Raw genomic sequence first — 22,132 nt, 5'->3', positions numbered from 1 at the left:
GCCCAAGCTGGTCTCTAGGCCAACCTAAAATTGACAGACCTTGGGACAGGCCCGTGTGACCTCATGGGCCAGGCACGTGGCACGGACGCGCGAGGCGCGTGGCCCGTGTGACCTCAGGATTGGTTGCAAATCTTAGCGGAAATCTATTCACAAAATAGTACGTTCGAATAATGACACGTGGCGTGATGAGATTGGTTAAAAATCTTATTCGAAATTAAAACTATTTTATTTATTTATTCTTTTATAAAAAAAATTTAAAATATTGTAAATGGGCTAGGTGCCAGCTTATTGTGTAAGGGTGGAGATCGTTTGTGCCAGCGCATTTTTTTAGGGGTGGAGATGCATTTGGCCTATTATTGTTCATTGGGGTCTATCACTTTTCATTGAGTGAATAAATGCGTTGGGTGTTAGCGCATTTATGTTAGGTGTGGAACTGCTCTTATAAGTTGCTTTTAAAAGATAATTTCATAAAAACTAGAGTTGAGCCTCTATGAATTTTTTGATTTTATACAATGATATATTTACCCAAGGAGTTGGAAGGATAATATCAAAGATCTATATTTATGATACCATGCAATTTGTGCGACCAGATATATAGACAATATGCTTGAGATTGGCCACTTCAATGGGATCTCTTCTTTTTGGTATTCACCAAAAAATTTTGGCTTATATAAAAAACATGTCATGTTCGTCTCAAAAACTTATGGTGTACTACATTAGAGTCACTAATATGAAGTTTAACTAATTGCAAGCTTTAAGATTCCAAACAGTTTATCCCATTCTTAAAAAAAAAAAAAAAAAGTTGAAATGTCTGAAATAATCTTGTAAGGGTTTGGGGAGTTAGAAAGCCCGAAATAACCTTGAAGCCAATTTATGCAAAGTACATGATTTATTTGGATGAAAAACTTAATGTAGTTAAAGTAAGATGACAAATTAATTGTAATAGCTCGTCCCTAAAAATTATGATTTTTATAATTTTAATAACTGAGCTTACGAAAATGCCCTTCGAGGCAAAGCGTTGATTTTTTTGTTGACCGTCTTGTCATGTTGTGTAAGGTTCGTTTTCTTGGCGTATCCTCATATTACTTAAAGCTACGGACGCGTGGGCGCAAACGAAACGCAATTTTGAGTTATAACGAAGAAGTTATTAACGTTTAAAGTTGGGGGCATTTTAGTAAATTGATTAGTTTCAAGAAAGCTCCAAATTTTTGGGGAAATATCTGGAAAGCCACGTGTGTGCCCCAGATTAAATGGAAGAAAAGATGGGCAATGGTGATGATAAATAAATGAGGGAAAGAAGGGCAGGTCGCTCAATCAGAAAATGAGAGATGAGAGGGTGAACCAATGAGAGATGAGAGAAAGGAGGGGAAATGAGAGAGTTGAGGTGCAGCCAACCCGGACCCTACAGGACCCGGTTCCTGATCCGATGCTAGACCCGGCTTTCTTCACCATTTTTCGTCGTGATTTGGGCCAAAATTCGACGAATTACACCGATACTCCTCTTATAATCAACTCCACAACCCTCATTCTTCCTTTTAAACTCTAATATTCGATGGTTTTTCACCCAATTTGGTGAAGAACGGAGTTGGGTGCGCCGAGGGCTACGTGGCGGTGATCCGCCATTTCTGAAGAAAATATCGTCAACCACTTCCACCACTAGACTCTCCATGAACCCAGAGACAAAGCCCAATCAACCTTGGAGGCGTCATAGCTTGTTTGGAGTCGAATCAAGAACACCTATTTCAAGGGTTTTCGGCGAGTTTTCATGAAATCGAGGCTTTTCCCGGCCAAATTGGCCTTAGTCACAGGTATGGAAGTTCTTTTACTCCCTGAGATCTTCATTTCTGTGAAGTTTGATAATTTTTAGAAATAGTTGATTTTTTCTGCGAATTTCCGCCGCTTTCTTCTTGGACAAAATTGCACCTACAAAACAATTAACACCTTAGATGAAGGCCAAAAGCCTCACGCACCCACGATGAATGGGGGAGCTTTGGCCGAAGAACCTCCGATGCCAATGTTAGAATTTAGAGAGAAAAAGTGTTTAGAGAATTTTTGGGAGTTTTGCAAGAGTATCAACTTAGGTCCTTTTAGAGAAAATGGGGTCTAATTTATAGAGAATGACCAATCCCCTTTTTAGAAGATGTGGCCGGCCCTTATGGGCTCCTTTTGGTGTGTCATGGGTGATGGGTTATGTAATGGGGATTAATTGGCATAATGGGTCATTTAATTGGTGATTTAATGGATTAATTAGGAAAAAAATCCATTAATTCACCAATTAATCTAATTTAAATGGAATGTTTGGAATGGTTACCTTGTGGAGTATATGGATGAAATAACTTTTATTTGTTACCTTCTTTGGGCATTTTTTACTTGGTTAACGGATGATTGCCCACTGCTCGTGCGTAGGAATCCTGGTATGCCTCAAGGGTATTTTTGTCCTCTTTTATCCAAAAATCCACGTGTCGCCTTATGATTATTTTTGGCTCCACAAATGCCTCCATACCTGTTGGGCTGCTCGTAGGAAAGGGCAGCAGGTGTAGATCATCTTGCTTTAGGAAACGTATGACTGCTTCCTATTTTGATGTAGATTCTCTCTTTAATAGGAAATTAGGTCATTCTAGGAAAGGGAAATAAATTTCTCTCAAAGCCTATTTAAGTCCGCCTTAAGTGGGTTGTTAAATCAACTTTGGAGAGCGAATTATTCTACCCTACAAGAGAGAGAGAGCTTAGAGGATATTTGTTCCCCCTACTCTAGCAATCTTCTACATCTTGCCCATGCAAAGGACCGTCTTTCTTTGATTTCTTTGTCTTCTCCGTGCCGCACCGATGTAAGAAAAAATTAATTTTTTCTTGTCTTCTTCTTGGATGTGCTATTGTGGGGCAACCGTCGGGGTGGTGAGGCACGTCGGCTGGCAGAGGCCAGGAATCGGCTCGGCATGGGCCGATGAGGCATCGTGGTAGGGGCCATTGCTTGGGCTGTTTGGCTTGGCTAGAGCCAAGGGCAACTTGTGCGGTCGGGGCCGCAGATTGTGATGCTGGGGCGCAGTGCTAGGTGAGCCACATGACTCATGTCCTTTGGGCTCTTTGACCTTACTCGGGCCAGGCTGGCAACTGAAAGAAATGAGGAGGTCGCGGGCCTCATGGGTTGCTAGAATGTTGGGCATGCAGGCCTCCTGCCTACTAGAATGCTGGGTTGATATCCTCTGCTGAGTACTGTGAATGGCGTTGGCTGCTTAGTTCTCTTCATCGGAAGTAAGGTGGACTGCTCCCGAAAGATGAGGTAAAGAGGATCAAGACGGATGCATTGGCTCGTCTGATCGCTGTCGTGAAACCTACTATGAATGATGGTGGAAAGAAGAGATCTTCCCCTCCTGATCAAGAGATACCGGTTGATAACGACTGAAGACTTCCTCTGCTGCTCATGAAGGCTTGCCTGCTGCCGAGATGCTTGTGATTGACTAACTTCTTCCAATAGGAAGAAAAAATAAGGCTGCTAAATCTGAGCATGTGGCGCCTACCATGTCGAGAATGGCTAGTACGATTGCTGATAGGATTGCTCAACGTAAAGGTTCTGTCATGCCCCCATTGCCGAAGTCTGTACCAAGATGTCTATTGGGAGCTAAGTCTGGTTCACCTTTGGAGAGGCTTGCTACTATAAATAGCGATAAGGTAGACTCTACTACTAAAGTGGCGCCAAAGCCCACTTCCTTTGCTGCTGAGACTGATCCTGCTAGGAAGGAAGAGACTGCTCGCGTGGGCAGCTGTGAGAAATTCACTAAGCCTGCTTCTGAAGCTAAATCTGCTTGAAGACACGGACACTTGTGCCAAGTTTGTTGATGACGATAGAAAGGTTGTTTGCCCAAGTTCCTTTGCAAAGCATACGACCCAATATAGAAAGACTGCTCTGCTTGCTATGATGTATATACAACAAGGCTACCAAGGAGGTGGCGAAGACTATGGCAACTGAAGCTTATTCCTCATCCGAAGAGATCAAGAGGTTGGATTCTAAGCTTATTGCTTTGAATGGGTCTAATATTTCTGCCCCCACTTCTCTGCAGCTTGAGACCGCTCGTCACGAGATCGTTGACTTGAAGACTAGGCTTGACGCGATGCAAGTTAAGTATGAAAGTGCAGAGAAAGAGATTGGATGTTACATACCTCATATTCAAGATCTTGAGTTTGCAGTTTCTGAGCTTCGTTTCGCTGCTTATGAAAAGGATGAAGAGTTGATTGCTGCTTATAATCAAGTGATCCACTTCAAGAGAATCATCGATAGACTTGAACCCCAAGTGTTGGAACTTCAAGATTTACTAAAGATCAACGAAAGTTTGAAAAAAAAAAGAGTGGATGAGCTGCAGTGTGTCCGTGTTAATCTGCTTGAGAAGAATGAGCAGCTGAAGGGTGAGAAGGATGGGCTTGAGGTTTCGAGACCTTTTCTATTTCTCCAGAAGACTTGCTTGCTTTTACTTTTGAGGCTTCCATTGGTAAAGTAGTTGAAGAAGTTGGTGCCCAGGTTGGGGCAGCCGGCGGTGAAGCGTCGGATGATGCCGCTGCTAAGAGCGTTACAGTTGCTGAAGGTATGGCGACCGAGTAATCGTGGGATGTCCAAGCTGCCGTAGTCTTCTAGGTAGTCTTTAGGATTTTATTTGTTTTTATCTTGTAGCTCTTGTTTTGCTTGAACTCCTTCGGTCTTTGCTAATTGTTTATAAACATGTTTTCCTTCGTTTTTCTTCATCTTCGCTTCTTTTGTTCATGTTATAACCTTTAGACTTGATAGACCAGTGGCAGGCATGCTATTTTTTTATAAGTAGACAAGCTCGCGTAGCCTATGCAGTCGTAGGTGTTGGTGTAGAACTTTACAAAGTTGTTAGCCATAGGGTTGGCAGCCAGATGCAGACAAGTCCGCGTAACCACTAGGCTATTAACCTTGACTTTCTCCAATTCCGTAGGTTGCGTAGCAAGTATCACAATACTTTAGGACTTGGTGTAGGTTGTTCCACGCTTGGCAGAGGTGAAGCTTATCGACTACGTAGCATGTTGGCAGTGGATAAAGCTTCATATATGCGCGCTAGCTTGTTTAATCTTTCACAAGAATGTGTGGTTGTATAAGTCTAGCGTAGCTTTACTGCTCGAAGGGCAAGTCGTAGGCAATATTTCGGAATCCGTAGGCTACCTTAGTACACTCGGGTAGTAGCTTTAGGGTTCCAGGGCATCCGTCTGTAGGGCGTACTGTGTAATGTGCCCCCTCCGTCTCTAGGGCCCGGTTCCCCACAGATTAGACCAAGAGACCCAAAATCCTCCAGTTAGCTAAGCCTTGAAAAAGACCATTGTGGCTACTTCTAGGAATCCCGGTGCAAGCCATCGTGCATCTAGTTATACTAGAGCAGCCAGGCTCATCCACGTCTGGATATTTGGAGTGTAAAATTTATCCTCCCGTCTTAGAGAGCTGACCCATATAGGTGTCGGGGAATTGGTTTACCCTCTCGCACTGGAGAGCAATTAGTTTACCCTCTCGCACTGGAGAGCATGGTTAGTCCTTCGAGGGGCGCAATTCCTACGATGAGTCCTTAAGAAGGGCGAAGTATTCTTTTGAAGTGTAGGAATGATTAGTTGTTGTAAGCATGCAGTCGAGCCAAGTTGTGATTACTTCTAAATTCCTCATTGAAAAATGAGTGAAACGAACGAGAACTTAGCTGTAAGGTGGGAACTGCATAACAACTGGACAGTCCTCAGCTTGTGTGGTGGTGCCCATCGAGCTTCTTGAGTCTTCGGGCTTTGATGTAGTGGGAGGTCACACATGGTAGCTCTTCAGATTGTAGGCGCTCCACTGCTTTTCGATCTTTTTTTTGTTGTGTAATTACTATTGCTGCCTACTCTGCTAATCTTATACAGACCTTCCTGGATGAGATTCATCTTTTTGGAGCCTTCTCTGCTGGCAGTGATGAAGGCTCTTATTAGAACTAGATCTCTGGGCTGGAATTGCCGGATCTTGGCCCTTTTGTTGTGGCTGGAGAGGAACTGTTGTTGGTAAGTTGCGATGCGGGTGATAGTCTGCTCGTATTTCTCCTCTGCCAGATTTAAGCTTGTAGCCATCTCCTTTTGGTTACTCATCTTTTGGTGGTGCGATATGCCTATAGACATCCAGGGAGTTCGTCTGGCTATTTTCTTTTCTTATTGGTAGGGGATTTCTTGTGACAGTCGAGGATTATCTTAGTGGATGCTTTGGCTCGCCTATTGCCTTAATGATATCTTGGCGTAGACATGTGCTGCTTGATGCCATATTTTTGGAAAACCTTCGCCAAATCTTTGCCCACGAATTACGGCCGTTGTCGGTGACGATGGATTAAGGGATGCCAAATCAGCAAATGATTCTCTTTCATTTGAAGCGCTATATGTTCGTCTGAATCGTGATCGTCATGGGCTCTGCTTCTATCTATTTGGTGAAGTAGTCGGTTGCCACGATCATTATGCCTTTGCCCCTAGTAGTCTGGCTGGTGATTAGCTAGGAATCAGAATGAATTAAAAGCTTTTTCACCACCAAGTCTTTTGTCATTCGAAGGCCTGCTAGTGGGGCTTCGTACTCTGCTTCGTTTAGATGCTTTAAAGCTTAGAGTGATCTCCTGATCGAGCATTGAATCGTTTGGGGTGGCAAGAACCACGGCTGCTCACGAGCCTTTGTAGTTGGATGCACCGTCAACATACAAATGCCAGAAATCTCCATTGAGGGAGTAGATATGGCTAAAGTGTGTTCGGCTGCCTTTGGGGCGTCATTGGGCCGCTCTGTTGCGTTGTCAAGGCTATGCTTGAAGGCGCGGTAGGGAGCCGTGGCGTTGGGGCCATGTTACATGTAGCATGAGATGTTCAACTTTCGGTATTAGGCCACTCTAGAGCTGAATAATGGAACAAGGATAGGCTAGGGTCGTGTAACGCGCAGCAGGAGGTAGTGTTCGACTGCCAGTACATGTTACTCTTACGTAGAATCTTCTGGGACGATAAGGATAAAATTTGCTTCTGAGTGTGTTCGTCTGCCCTTGGTGTGTCTTTTGGGCCGAGTTGTTGCATTCGTCAGAAAACTTTACATCTGCCAGGGTCTACGCCTTTATCGTCACGGGTTTGGATTCAGCGAAATAGTGCATCATGATGATGACTGCGTGCGTTTGAACGTAAAACTTAAGCTTTTGGGTTACAACAATTATCGTCAAAGTTAGCTTTTGAATTTTTAATAGCATCGATGAGAGCTTTTGAATTGTAAAATACAGGTAGTCGGGTCCCCAGCTCTTCTCGCATGATGGTAGAGCTTATTGCTACTTTAGATACCATCAAACATGCGAATAAGTCCTCCGCTACTTCTAGGGAAGTGATGTTGGGTACTTCTTCAAGTCCTTGAATGTGCATTGGCAAACCTCATCCCAAAGTGCATGCTTCTCTACCAAAGCTAAAGAGTTTACCAGAGTTAGATCTTAATTTTCTGAATAGCGGATGGTCTGCTGGAAGGCCTTTTTGGAAGGCTGCTCTAGCTATCGAGTCATTGCGACTATCTTTGCCTTCTCTGCTTTGAATCTCCTCACATAGTCATGAAGTGACTCCTTTGGGTTCTTCTTGATGTCAAACAAATGATCGAACTTCTTTTTTATCAAGCGATAGGATGAATATTCTTTGGTGAAAACCAAAGAAAGTTTGTAGAAATTCCGAATGGATTGTGGCAGCAGGGTGTAGAACCAATCTTGCGCCTCGCCTTGTAGAGTGGTGGCGAATATCTTGCACATGAGGTCATCATTGTTTCGATAAAGGATCATTGCGCTTCAGTAGTGTTTTAAGTGTCTCTCTAGGTCTTTATCCCCTTTGAAAGATGTGAAATGTGGCATGTTGAACTCGCGTGGAGGCTCTGCCTGCTCGATCTCGTCCGCGAAGCGTGACCAGCTTATGTTGGTCATGTTCCATCGTAGTGCCTCGTCGGTGACCTCATTGCATTGGAAATCATGCAATCGCTTGGTCAAAAGTCTCTTTACTTCTTCGTGAATTTGCCTTTGTTGGGGGTAGCGAAGCTTTCGGCTGCCGACTTGCTAGTTTAGGCTGCTCTTCCATGTGTTTGGCTCGTCTATGCCGCAGATGCAGTGCATGTGGTGCATTCCTAGCAAGCGAGTGAGTTCTTCGTAGGCTGCTGGTTGAACTTGAGCTGGATTAAGTGACTGCTTCTCTCCGTTTGTCGTGCTGCCTACTCCAATGAGAGGTGAATGATGCTCTTTGCGGGCTTAGCCACAAATGAACATTTTGCTCGAAAGGTTGCTCATGTTGACTATCTGAGTGTGACCCCAACCGTGAATGTATGATCATCCGTGGGCCTAGTCAAGAGTGTACACTCCTCCGTGCGCTAAGACGGGAGTATTCGCTATCTCGGGGGCCCAATCGGGAGTGTACACTGCCCGAACGCTCGGCTCGTGGCTGGTCGAATAGCTGCTTGCCGAGACGCTGCTGGAAAGGTTCGTCTGCTCTTGTCTTACTTCGGGATACCTCGTCCGGGGCATGTTGGATTCCGGTGCATTGCAAAAGTTGATTCACCAAGGTTGTCTGTTGTGCAAGGGTGCTCGTCAACTCTATGACTTGTCGAGACAAGTGTTGTTCGCCATTTGGATTGGAAGAGCTTGGAATGAATATGCCTTATTTGGCAATGGAAGGGCGGTAGACTTTGGGTGCGAGATTTGAGTTGGGAATTGTTAAATCCACGAAAAAATGTAATGAGAATGCCCCCGGCTCGATGGTAGGTCCGGATAGTTGAGATAGTCTTGGGCTGACTTGGGCTGCTTGGAAAGCCACGAGAGCAGACTGGGCCGCGGGAGCAGGCTAGGCCATGAGAGCAGGCTAGGCCACGAGAATGGGCTGCTCGGCGGAAACAGGCTGGACCACTGGAGTGGGCTGATCGTCAAGAGCAGGCTGGGCCACGAGAGCAGGCTGGGCCGCGAGAGTGGGCTACTTGGCAGAAACAAGTTGGGCCACGAGAGTGGGCTGCTCGTCGGGAGCAGGCTGGACCACGGGAGTGGGCTGCTCGTCGGGAGCAGGCTGCTCAGCGCGTGATGCATACGGATGCGAGGCTTGGGATCGAACCCGTGCAAGCTTGGATGGCACGGCTTGGGCCATGGTGGAACCTTGTAGTGGTGGTACCACTCCGCCTATGACCACATTTAGCCTCGTGGATCGCCGCGGTCCCATTTCTTGAGTATTAGAATTTTCACTTGTAGAATTTTTCTAAATTTCTAGCCATTATATTTTTCTTATATGTTTTATAAAAGAACCTTTGCAAATAAAAAATTCTAACAATAAGAACGTATGAAAAATATTCATATGGACTAGAAAATAGAGAAAAAAACCTTTTTATGCGAGAATCTTCTGCGAGTATGGATCTCTACTCTCAATTAAAGCACCAATTTGTGGATGCAAATTTCCGCCGCTTTCTTCTTGGATAAAATTGCACCTACAAAACAATTAACACCTTAGGTGAAGGCCAAAAGCCTCACGCACCCACGATGAATGGGGGGGCTTTGGCCGAAGAACCTCCGATACCAAAGTTATAATTTATAGAGAAAAATTTTTTAGAGAATTTTTGGGAGTTTTGTAAGAGTATCAACTTAGGTCTTTTTAGAGAAAATGGGGTCTAATTTATAGAGAATGACCAATCCCCTTTTTAGAAGATGTGGCCGGCCCTTTTGGGCTCCTTTTGGTGTGTCATGGGTGATGGGTTATGTAAGGGGGATTAATTGGCATAATGGGTCATTTAATTGGTGATTTAATGGATTAATTAGGAAAAAAAATCCATTAATTCACCAATTAATCTAATTTAAATGGAATGTTTGGAATTGTTACCTTGTGGAGTATATGGATGAAATAACTTTTATTTGTTACCTTCTTTGGGCATTTTTTACTTGGTTAACGGATGATTGCCCGCTGCTCGTGCGTAGGAATCCCGGTATGCCTTAAGGGTATTTTTGTCCTCTTTTATCCAAAAATTCACGTGTCGCCTTGTGATTATTTTTTGCTCCACAATGTCATTAATGATTTTGGAAAGTTAATGACAAATATCTTAAAATTTTATTTTATATAACAATATAAAAAAGGTGTATTATTTCATATAACATTTAATTTTCCATAGATTTATCAAACGTTTAACGTTTTTAAAAAAATTAAATTCTTTTATAATTTTGGTCCACATGGCTTACAATTCACTCATGTCATGTTTTAACCGGAGTAATGTTAGATAGATCAAATTTTAAAACTAGTTTTGTAAATTAAATGATATGTCACTAATAGAAAATGAACACGTTAAGTGATATTCCAATAAATAACAATCACATAATGTGATTTAAAACCATCGTCTACCTATCATTATTCTTTTGACAAATTTGTTTATGGACGTGAACTGTATGGGCAAAATGGAATTTAATTTAAGTTTCAGGTTTCCAATTGTAGAATTTACGTTTCATGGACAAAGTGAGATTGAGTTTGACGTTGAGAATGCCTTTGAGTTTCACGAGGGATTGCCTTAAATAAGAATTAAAAAAAATGGAAAAAAAAAAGAGGCTCCTGTTTTACAGTCTACAATATACAAGAGAGATGAAACCGTGTCCAAAAGTTAAGGAAAAATTGGGAGGTGCAGACAGAGTCGCGGACAGTAAGTCTCTCACTTGGAGTAGAGACAGTAGAAAGCAGGATTCTGATCCCACTCTTACAGATATCACCATCACTGCTCCTGCTCTTTAAGTCCTCTCTTCCCCCACTGCCCAGATATCACCATCCTTCTGCAGTTTGCTTATCTTCTCTGTCTGTCCCTGCCCTAGTAAACTCTCCCATCTCCAAACTATTCTCGTATTCATAGCATATATTTTTAATTTCTTAACTTGCAATTTGTTTTTGGTGAATTCTTTAACATGGGTTTGTTTTAATTTCCCAGATTACTTTATGATTTGGATAATAGTATCTTAGATGGTTGTTTGATATCTTTGATTTATGAATTTGGATGGTAAGATCCTGGCTTTATTAGAATTACATCATCAAATTCTCCAATCCAAACTGCATGAATGATTTTGGTTTTGGATCATCTCATTGGTGAATGGTGATCTGTCCCCAAACTTTTTTGGCCTGAAGTAACTGGGTTGAAGTTGAACTGTTAAATTTGCTTTCTTTTTTCTATTTCTGGTTGAAATCCACTGCTCGCGAAGTGAGAGATAGTGATTGCTGTTGGTTTTTCCAGAGATCCTTTCTCATTTGTTTTATTTTCAATTGTTTTTAACCCAATTTATAGTTTTTCGAGTGCTCAATGTGAGAGCCAAGGCTTTTAAGGTTGATAGTAAGTGGAGATAAAATCACTCTAGAGGCAGACAAAATTACAGTTTCGAAGTTTTCGCATAAAATCTGTGTATGACAATGGACTGAGTTCTCGATGATAGTTGTGATTTGTACTTTCAATGGTGATAGCACCCGATGCTTGACAATGTACAGTATTAGTTCATGACATTTGATAAAATGCACTTTGGTTGGTGCTACTACCTGATTCTTGACAATACACTGTTCTATAGCACTTCACTTCCATAACTCTGCTTGTACTGTGACAGGCTTCTGTTGTAGGTAATTTACTCCTAGGAAGAATATGTCCTAGTAACTACAATTTTTTCCCCAAAGTCTTCACTAGTGTTTCAATCGAAAACCAATGATTTTGAAAAGAGTTAATAGTTCTTGGAGATTTGGGTTCTGCAACAAATGATGATTTTGAAACAGTAACATGCCGTGTTATTAAATTTTTTAGTGTAATGGCTGATTGTAAGATCTATGAAATTTGTGGTCGAACTTCTCATGGGCTAAAGCTACAAACGCACATGAATCTCTTCTTTAACATGTGATTTTCATCATTGCCAAGCTTCAAATTCTTGAGCTACAGCTATATACTTATGTCTATAATTTTCACCAAATACTGGATTGAAGTCCTTATTTTGATTGTACTCTCATTCTATGGTTAAGCTGCATATATGGAGAATGGTTCAGGTCCAAGTTTGTTTCCGCTGCACCGATGCAAAACTCTTCACCTGGTTGGTACCGACTTTGATTTTGGATTTGCACACTGTTTGTTGTAGATTTGAAGCCGTACTTTTCTTTGGTTTGAGTGTTGAGAGTGAATTCCACATTGATGGGAGGAGGGGCCTTGCATGGGCTTATAACTAAGTTGGGCTACTCCCCATATTGCCAATTGGTTTTATGGTGGAACCTCAACTTTCTTCATGGTATAAGAGCAGGTTGTCTCACGTGTGAAGCCAAACGGCCACACGTCCTCCATGTCACCCCGTTGTGTTGTCCATGTGTTAGGCTTGAAATTTCACCACACGTGAGGGGCGTGTTGAGAGTGCACATTGATGGGAGGAGCGCTCCATGTCACCCCGTTGTGTTGTCCACGTGTTAGGCTTGAAATTTCGCCACACGTGAGGGGACGTGTATCCCACATTGATGGGAGGAGGGGCCTTGCATGGGCTTATAAGTAAGTTGGGCTACTCCCCATATTACCAATTGGTTTTATGGTGGAACCTCAACTTTCTTCGTTAGGACATTCAAGATTATCTTCCTTCTGGTCTTTTTGTCTTGCGAAATCATTGCATTGTGGTCTTACAAATCCGTTCATCTAGGTGAGGCATGGACAAGGAATCCACAATGTAGAAGGAGCTAAGAACTACAAAGCATACATGAAACCTGAATATTTTGATGCACAACTTACTCCACTAGGCTGGCAGCAGGTGGGAAGAAAATCATGGACTTTTTCTTCTACAGATGCTATGTTACGAAAACTTCGAGAACTACAAAGCCTGTAACGATATTTTCCTACTACAAACAAAAGACATTGTCATCAAAGATAATTTTATGAATTGTTTTGTTGCTATGGTGGCAGGTTGATAATTTGCGTAAGCATGTTCATGAATGTGGGCTTTCCAAGAGGATTGAGTTGGTCATCACATCTCCTTTGCTAAGGTACTTACGCCATAGTTGTGGAATCTAGCCTACCTCTCTGTCTTTTTGTGTCCTGGATAGTGTTTTTTATTCATCTCTCTATATTTTGTTGAAATATTTTCAGCTCGAAAGGTTGAGTGCAACAAACAAAATCATTGTAGAAAAGGATCCGTTTCGTGAATCTTCTTCTGGAAAAAAAATTGAAAAACTGTAAAGGCGTAATCTGGTTAGTTGGACTAAGTTGTATGTATACAGGAGCTTGAGAGGAGAGATGAAACGGAAAGGTTGGGTTGTACTTGTATTCAAGAATCTTGGTCTTAGCAGTAGTTTTTAGAGTCGAAAATATGGTAATTTGGGGGGTCATTTGGATATTAAACAGTAATTTCTTCTGTCAAGAGATTTTTGTTTATTAGGTTTTTGGTTAGCATATAGAAACAATTTCGAAGTTGTATAACATAACTATTTCTTTTCAGAGAAATTTTTGGCTGTATGATTTCGGGACATGGGTATTATATTCTTACTATGACATGAATAGACACTGGTAGTCAGTGACAGCAACTCCCAGAGTTCTTGGTACAAGATGACAAACAACAACAACAACAACAACAAAGCATTTTCCCACTAAGTAGGGTCAGCTATATGAATCCTAGAACGCCATTGTGCTCAGTTCTGTGTCACGTCTTCCTTTAGATCCAAGTACTCTTAAGTCTTTTCTTAGAGTCTCTTCCAAAGTCCTTCTAGGTCTTCCTCTACCCCTTTGGTACAAGATGACAGAAGTATGAAAATAACTTCTTTTATTTATGATTCGGAATTCACAGAGTACATGATAACTAGTACTTAGGGCTGTAGAGGTTATCGCAAATGGAGCCTTTTCTTAGTTATTTTATGTTGAAAAGATGATATAATTTGAGCCAAATCTTAAATTATCTTTTCTTCCAAGCTACTGAAAAGAAAAGAAATATATTACACTTGTTTCATTGTAATTAAGCTTGGTTTTTCTGGAACTTTCTTTGTTAATGCAATAGCCAAGTTACAATTGATGAACTTGCTTAATCTGATCAGGAAGATTCTTCCTCCCTGGAGGAACATTTCCATTTTTAGATTATGTTACGCTGTAATTAAAGTTGATTTGAACGAATAGGACTCTGCAAACGGCTGTTGGAGTATTTGGAGGCGAGGGTTACAAGGATGGAATGGACGTACTGCCTCTAATGGGGGAAAATGCAGGAAATAGTGAACGCCCTTCAATTTCAAGTCTCAACTGCCCGCCAATCATTGCAGTAGAGCTTTGTCGAGAACATTTGGTATGTCTGTTAAGAACCAAAATGCTTTGACTTCTTTGATGTTATTTTTTATTTGAACTGAACTTGAGTGAATCCTCAATTAAAAAGGCGACCCCAAGCCTACAAGGCTCCTTGCTTTGCAAGGGTCGGGGGAGGAACGTCTATCCTCAATTAAAAGGGTGAATCCTCAATTATTGCACATTATTAACCTAGTGGCTATCTCCAATATGTATGGAAGAAAGCTAAGTTTTCTTAGGCAGGTTTGTTTATTTGATTTGTCCCTTGATAGTTACATTGCTGATGCGTAAAATAACTAAACACACAAATTAAACTCTATTTGTGACAATTGTAGTAATGATGTAAGTAGGGATCGTTCTAACCGAGGATTAACTAGGGGTGCTAATCTAATATAAATTAATTCAAAAACACAAAAACTAAACTTAAAGACTCTAACAAGACTATTATGACTCAAAACAGATTTAAAGCACTCAAAACTGCCTAAAACAATCAAATTGACTCAAAAAGAAACTAGAACTTGATTTGGACGAAATCCAAAGTGTTTATGACTCCAAATGCTTAAGAACACAAAATAACACAGATTTGAATGACTACGACTCAACAAAATATGGGGGAATTGTGTTTGGACGAAATTAAATTAATTTGGCAGATTGTAAGACAAAATTGTGATGAATCAATGGATGATGGAATAGTTAAGGGTTTCTTCTCCACACATGAAATATATGCAACGTAAATCAATTTCCAGTTATCAATTCAATAAGTTATGAACCTCGACACTCCAAGTTAATTAAGTCCGCTTAAATTAACCTTCAGATTTCCCTAGAATTATTGAATTGGATGAATATGCATCGCAAACAAATTATTCCTAACAAGTTCTCTATATGAACAGCATGATAAAGACACAAGTTAGAATCATTACATTCTTTGGAAATCATAAGCATCGACAAGACATTTGTAACTATGAAAAGCATGATATTTTTTCCAGGAATCTGCTTAACACGATTGTGACTAGCGACCTTCACTACTTGCGAATATAAATTCATAACGATTAGGTGAAACAAATTTATATCCTAGCACCAAATTCAAGCATGCAAATTAAGCGTGCACTCTCAATCATTATGCAAGAATAAGTTCTAAATCCAACGGTTAAACAAATTGTATTCACGACTTATGCAACGATAACTGGAAGTAATCAACTTATTTCACATATATAATCATGGTTTTGAATACACCCTTAGCCAAAACAAAATTAGCCAATCATACTTAAAGCAAAACAAAGATTACATGAATTAGACATTAAAATCCAAAGAAAGAAAACACCTAGAATGCTCCAACTTGGCAGCAAGTGCATCCAAGATTTCTCCTTTCCCTTGCTTGCGGCAGATTGGGTTGTGGACAGGTTTTGGGTAGTTTTATGGTGTAGAATGGATGGGGAATGGTATGGAAAGGTTTAGGGTGAGTGTGGATGAGTGTTTGATGGTTGGAGGGTGGTGGAGAACTCGGCAAAGAGGGTGGAAGAAGGTGGAATGGCTGTTATGTTTTCTGGGCACTAGAATGGTGTTTTTGGGGTGTTTTGCTGCCTAGGGTGTGTATGGACGAATTTTCTGTGATGAATGATGAATATGGGAGATCCTCATTGGCCAAAAGGTGTAAACATGTATATATAGGCTCCAAAAACCCTAGATAATCAGGTTAGGCAATGGAGGAAGTGCACAGCAAGGAGGGTGAATTTGTGGTGTGCAATGGTCCAAGGATGAAAATGAAGTAATGATGCAAAGTATGGAGGGTAAAATGGAGTGATGTTGCAGCTAGGGAGCATGAATGATTGTGCACATTGAATAGAAATGAAAAGGGAGGTGAAATGTTTCAGAAATGAGTCAAAGGTGCAGTCACATGTGTTGCACACGGCATGGGATTCCAAGGGTGGCTGATGGAGCATTAATTGGTGCATGTAATGGTTGTGAAAGTTGTATGAAATCTGATGGGTGAAGGGAACAAGAGGTATGCAGCAATTAAGTGTAATAATTAAATGTATTGAGGCATGAAATCAGAAATAATGTAGGGGACAAGGGTGATTAAGCATGGCATGAGAATCCAAAGGGAATACAATGGTGATTACACGGCAAGGAAGGTGCATTGTGGAGTGACACCCTTTGGTGGCTGAGTTCTTTATCCTTTGTACAATAATTCTTCACATTCTTAGCCTCTTTAGTCTTCAATTTCGTCCATCCACCTTGCTCCATGCATTTGCTATCCATTCCAAACCCGAAACTGCTCCAAAGGTCTCCAAAATGCATCTTCTTGCATACTTTGTCCTTAGAATCTGAAAACACACAAAAATGACTTTAAACACTAAAATAACCAAGAAAACACAACGTAAATGCGCAAGAACGAGCTAACTAAGTCGCATAAATATGCTCCTATCAAATTCCCCCACACTTAACTTTTGCTAGTCCTCGAGCAAAACAAAATAACTAAACAAAACAAAACCAACAAAACCAACAAAACCCAACCTAAACCTTCCAACGTTTGCCTCAGGGATTTCCAATGCACATGACATGTTAAAAATTGTCATCCCCACAGATTTTAGTTGTCTTTACACTTAAGCACATACTTAATCATAGTCACCACTTACTAGTTCACATTTAAGCAATTAAAACAATGTTTTGAATATAGTAACATGCCTTATGCTCAAGTCCTTACAAGATATTCACTCAATTTTCACTCAGATTTTCTAACTACACACCATATACTAGCTATATGTGAGAAGATTGATGTAAACATGAAAACGAACGCTCACATATATGTATTACAAAGAAAGCGATTTCTGGAGCATGTTTAGATATGATCTCATAAATGGAATGCCGCGAGAACCAGTGACACCATATGCTCATACCAAATTCAAACTCCACAAATTGAAACACATAACACTCAAGATTGAAGTCAAAGGTTGTAACGGAGCTTGGGGTGTTGGCTAACAAATGAAAGTAAGGGAAAACAAACGTTCTTAAAGCAATAGCAAATAAAGTAATGAACTTGAACTTAGAATTCACTTAGATTGAAGAAATCAACTTTTAGACATAAGGGAAAGATTTAAACAACTCTTTAGGATCAAATTCAACTTTTTTTTTTTTTATAGCACGAATTTTTCTTTTCTTTTCTTTCCACCCGTGCCTATGGCACACTACTTACATGAGAAACACTTCCCCCACACTTGTTTTCTACCAAACATTACTCAAAAGGAATTCAATTTGAATCATGCTTTACTATGCTTTAAGAACAAGGGTATGGATGATCCTAATCTAGGTTAGGTGAGGATAACGTGGGTTAACAAAGAACGTAGGCTAACAAGGCTCAATGAGGTTAACTTAAACAAATAATGAAGTAGGATACACGACAATTTGGCTTTGGTGGTGGTAACTACACAACTTCATCTTGAATATGTGTTATGCAAATCAATATCATGCTTTGAATGAAATGGGCATGAGTTCTAGCATTTGGAACTAAATGATGAAACGCCTTCTAAGTAGTAACCAAGCAAAGAAAAATGAGATCATGCAACGACTTTAGAAAACAATAATGCACAGATTATCAACTCTCCAATTAACGTTTAGGCTCAAGTCTCACAAGGTTGTAGCGTTTGTTTGAGTTTCTTCCTTCAAGCATGTTACAAAAACTAATTTTTCCTTTATGATTGCATGTGAATTCATAAATTATAACCACAACCAAGCATACACCAAAGAGTAAATCAAATGTTCATCCATGTTTATAACTCTTTTTAACAGTCATGTAATTAAAAACCAAATCCTCATCATTATGTTGGAAGGTACCCTAAGACACAAACAAAAACAACTCTTTTTGGTTTTTGTTTTTTGTTTTTCAAAACAATTTTTCAAATTTTTATGAGATTTTCGGATTTTTATGTCAAAACACACTAAAATACTCCAAAATACCTTAAAAACACTTAAAAGAGCAAGGAACAACATTAGAAGTAATGGGTGATAAACTCCCACGAATTTCATGCAAAACAATGGTTACCCCCCACACTTAAATCAAACATTGTCCTCAATGTTTCAAGCATAAACTCACACAAAAACAAGCAAATAAACAAATAACGAATAAACATGACAAGTATAGCAAAGTAAACAAAAAAAAAAAAAATAGACAGAGTTGAGTGTAAGAACGCAAATCTGGTTTTGGAGATAGATGATCTTGTTATCTTTCCACAGCTTTGATCTCGAACTGGTTTGTATTTCTGAGCGAGAAATATGAGAGTTCCTTGGTTTCAAATCAGACTCATTCTGCTGGGATGATTTGATTGTGCAGTCTGCATTCTTCTCTGCTTGTTTCTTCTGCACGGCGGGCAGGCACGAGGTAAAGGTGTTGGTCTGTTTCTTTCTTCAATCTTTCCAAGTGCCCACCTCTTGCTTTCTTTCTCCTTGTCCCTAGCTGAGGATGAATTGGTAAATTGTCTCCACATGCTTCGAGGTATCATTTTCACTTCCATTATATGTTCTCCAGGCAGATGTGGTAGACGAAGAGGAAGCACAAGATGATGAAGATGAGTACTCGAGAGCAAGGCTAGGTAAGCAATCAGGAAGGGGTTCCAAGCAGTCGGTTCCAGATCGGAAGATTGATGCCAAGTGCTGGCTGATTGCTTTCCTTCTCCTAGTCCTACATGTTAGAACAAAGACAAGGAAAAGGATACGGAGAATGCATGATATGAGATACTCTTGCTTTCTACCTTCATGATATGAAATACTTTTGCTCTGGATGGGTTGTTCGCAGGAGTATCCCAAGGAATGAGGAATACAGAGTGACTCGAGATGGTTTGTTGGAAAGCTATTTCAGAGAGGATGAAAGGTTAAGTGAGGCTGAAAGTTGGGTGAGGCTGCCTTACTATGAAGTTCAACATTTATAGAATTTTCTTAATGGCTGGGAAGGCATTGTTCCATTACTCGTGTCGGCAAGCCTGGGATAATTTAACAGTAGACTTCACGTGCATTCCGCTTCTTCAGAAATCTTCGACAGATTGCGCGTGATTTACGCAACGCAGATGTGCAATTGATAGATGCTGACACGTCTTGATAAAGCAGATGCCTCTTTAATATCCTGAATTTGCGCTTCGAGTTCTGAGCTTCGTTGAGGGCAGAGATTGCATGTGACAAGTGCGGACAAATCTAGAAAAGGAAGATTGGCCCGTAGTTTCAAGCCCAACTTTTTAGAAAGCGAGTGCCTCCTTGATAACTGGAATCGGCCTCATCGAGTGCTGTTTTTTTATAGAGGTGCGTAGTTCATTTCAAAGTGCATTGAAATTCCGCTTGTAAAACTCCCATTTGCACTTCTAACCTCTGGATTTAGCCCATCTCTTCTTTCTCCAAAACCTCTAAAATATGTTTGGCCCTTCCGACCATCGTTTTGACTTGAACCTTGGTGAAGAGGCAGCCCCGCCTTCTCCAGATAACATATGGCGCCCATCCTTCATATCCTCTACTGGTCCTCTTACCGTTGGGGAATCGGTGATGAAAAATGACATGACCGCTGCGGTGGTGGCCTGGAACATTGTCACTCCTAAAGATAACAGACTGCTTTCCAGACGGTCTGATGAGTTGGCTGTTAAGGAGTCTCTGGCTCTTAGTGTGTAATGTGCGGGTTCTGTGTCCAACATGGCCCAACGCCTATTTGCTCGAACCCGTCAAGTTGAATCGTTGGCGGCTGAAGTAATGAGTCTCAAACAGGAGATTAGAGGACTCAAGCATGAGAATAAACAGTTGCACAAGCTCGCACACAACTATGCCACAAACATGAAGAGGAAAATTGACCAGATGCAGGAATCTGATGGTCAAATTTTACTTGATCATCGGAGGTTTGTGGGCTTGTTCCAACAGCATTTGCCTTTGTCTTCTGGGGCTGTACCGCGTAGTGAAGCTCCAAATGATCAACCTCCGATACCTCCTCCTTCTGTGGCCACACCGACTGCTGAGACTCCGCCGACTACTGAGGCTTCTCCTAAGCAGCCTTTGTGAAGGCTCCCTCTTGTATTATGCTGTGTTTCTTTATTTTCCAGTTTCCTGTTCATTTCCATGAAGTTTAATGTTAAAATCCTTTGCATATTTGTTAATGTTTCAAAATAGAAAACCATACCAAAAAATAATTAAACAAGCAATAATATTGACAATCATGGCAGAATAAATGGGTTGCCTCCCAAGAAGCGCTTGCTTTAACGTCTTCCAGCCGGACGATGCCACATTGATCAACCTTCATGGGAACCCACGGCATAGTGGGTTGTCTCCTCCACATCATGTTCTACAAAGCTCACGTAGTAAGGCTTCACGCGATGCCCATTCACCTTGAACTCTTGACCTGTTTTGAAACTACGAACTTGGACTGCACCATGAGGAAAAATATTAGTAATAACAAAGGGTCCAATCCAACGTGAACGTAGCTTACCCAGAAATAGACGAATACGAGAATTAAACAACAACACTTTTTGTCCAACAGAGAAGGACTTGGTGCGAATCATCTTGTCATGAAAGGCTTTTGTCTTTTCCTTGTAAAGTCGAGCATTCTCGTAAGCTTCATTCCGTATTTCCTCAAGTTCATTCAATTGAAGCTTACGATGAATTCCCGCCTCATCTACATCCATGTTGAACTTCCTCATGGCCCAATGGGCCTTATGCTCCAACTCCACAGGTAAGTGACATGGTTTTCCATACACAAGCCGAAAGGGGGACATTCCTATGGGTGTTTTGTAGGCGGTCCTATAAGCCCACAATGCATCTTCTAATCTCAAGCTCCAATCTTTTCTTGTTGGCCCAACTGTCTTCTCCAGAATCTGTTTTATCTCCCGATTTGACACATCGGCTTGCCCGCTTGTTTGAGGATGATAGGGTGTCGAAACCCTATGTGTAACGTTGTACTTCTTAAGCAGTGCCTTGATTGTGCGATTACAAAAATGTGAACCTCCATCACTTATAAGAACTCGAGGCATTCCAAACCTAGCAAATATGTTAGACTTCACAAATTCTGCAACCACTTTGGAATCGTTAGTCCGGGTGGCTTTTGCTTCCACCCATTTGGAAACATAATCCACCGCCAACAAGATATAGAGAAAACCATGTGATGACGGAAAATGACCCATAAAATCAATTCCCCACACATCAAATATTTCAACAGAAAGTATAGGGTTTTGTGGCATTTGATCCTTAGCACTTATATTACCCATTCGTTGACAACGATCACATGTAAGGCAAAATGTCCTAGCATCCCTAAAAATGGTTGGCCAATAAAACCCACATTCTAAGACTTTAAGGGCAGTGCGTTGGGTGCCAAAATGTCCCCCACATGCATATGAATGACAGAATGTTAAAATAGATTGAAACTCAGATTCATTCACACAACGGCGTACAATCTGATCGGGACAAAATTTCCAAAGGTATGGATCATCCCAAACATAAAACCTAGCATCCTTTTTAAGCTTATCACGTTGATTCCTATTAAGTGTGCTAGGGATATGTTTAGACACCAGGAAGTTCACCAAATTTGCATACCAAGGCTCACTTACCTGAATAGACATTAATTGCTCATCGGGGAAGGTTTCAGAAATTGGCGATGCTTCCTTATGCACCATTCGACTTAGGTGGTCAGCCACCACATTCTCCACGCCCTTCTTATCCCGAATCTTAATGTCAAACTCTTGTAGAAGCAACATCCATCGAATTAGTCTAGGCTTGGCCTCCTTTTTCGTGAGCAAATACTTGAGAGCTGCATGATCAGTAAAAATAATAACTTTAGTACCAAGTAAGTATGATCGGAACTTATCTAATGCAAATACCACATCAAGTAATTCT

The 22,132-nt window shown here is 41.0% G+C and overlaps 1 protein-coding gene across 17 annotated transcripts in view; it reads left to right on the top strand.

Moving 5' to 3' along the window:
• The first annotated feature begins 10,555 nt into the window (after positions 1 to 10,555).
• LOC126586223 (phosphoglycerate mutase-like protein 1) overlaps positions 10,556 to 22,132 on the top strand; it is a 53,846-nt gene continuing 42,269 nt past the window's right edge. For 2 of the 17 annotated variants that reach the window (XM_050250971.1, XM_050250970.1), the window contains exons 1-5: positions 10,562 to 10,828; positions 12,007 to 12,074; positions 12,663 to 12,770; positions 12,923 to 13,002; positions 14,123 to 14,285. In XM_050250971.1, coding sequence (XP_050106928.1) covers positions 12,015 to 12,074; positions 12,663 to 12,770; positions 12,923 to 13,002; positions 14,123 to 14,285 — 411 coding nt within the window. In that variant the 5' untranslated portion in view covers positions 10,562 to 10,828; positions 12,007 to 12,014. Of the gene's footprint in view, positions 10,829 to 12,006; positions 12,075 to 12,662; positions 12,842 to 12,922; positions 13,003 to 14,122; positions 14,286 to 22,132 lie in introns of those variants that run through there. The other 15 variants (XM_050250991.1, XM_050250990.1, XM_050250998.1 and 12 more) reach the window with 13 other exon arrangements.

Source organism: Malus sylvestris, chromosome 10, assembly GCF_916048215.2.
Source record: "Malus sylvestris chromosome 10, drMalSylv7.2, whole genome shotgun sequence".
Lineage (NCBI taxonomy): Eukaryota > Viridiplantae > Streptophyta > Magnoliopsida > Rosales > Rosaceae > Malus > Malus sylvestris.
The sequence above is the reverse complement of the archived record's forward strand: the minus strand, read 5'-3'. Positions and strand labels throughout refer to the sequence as shown.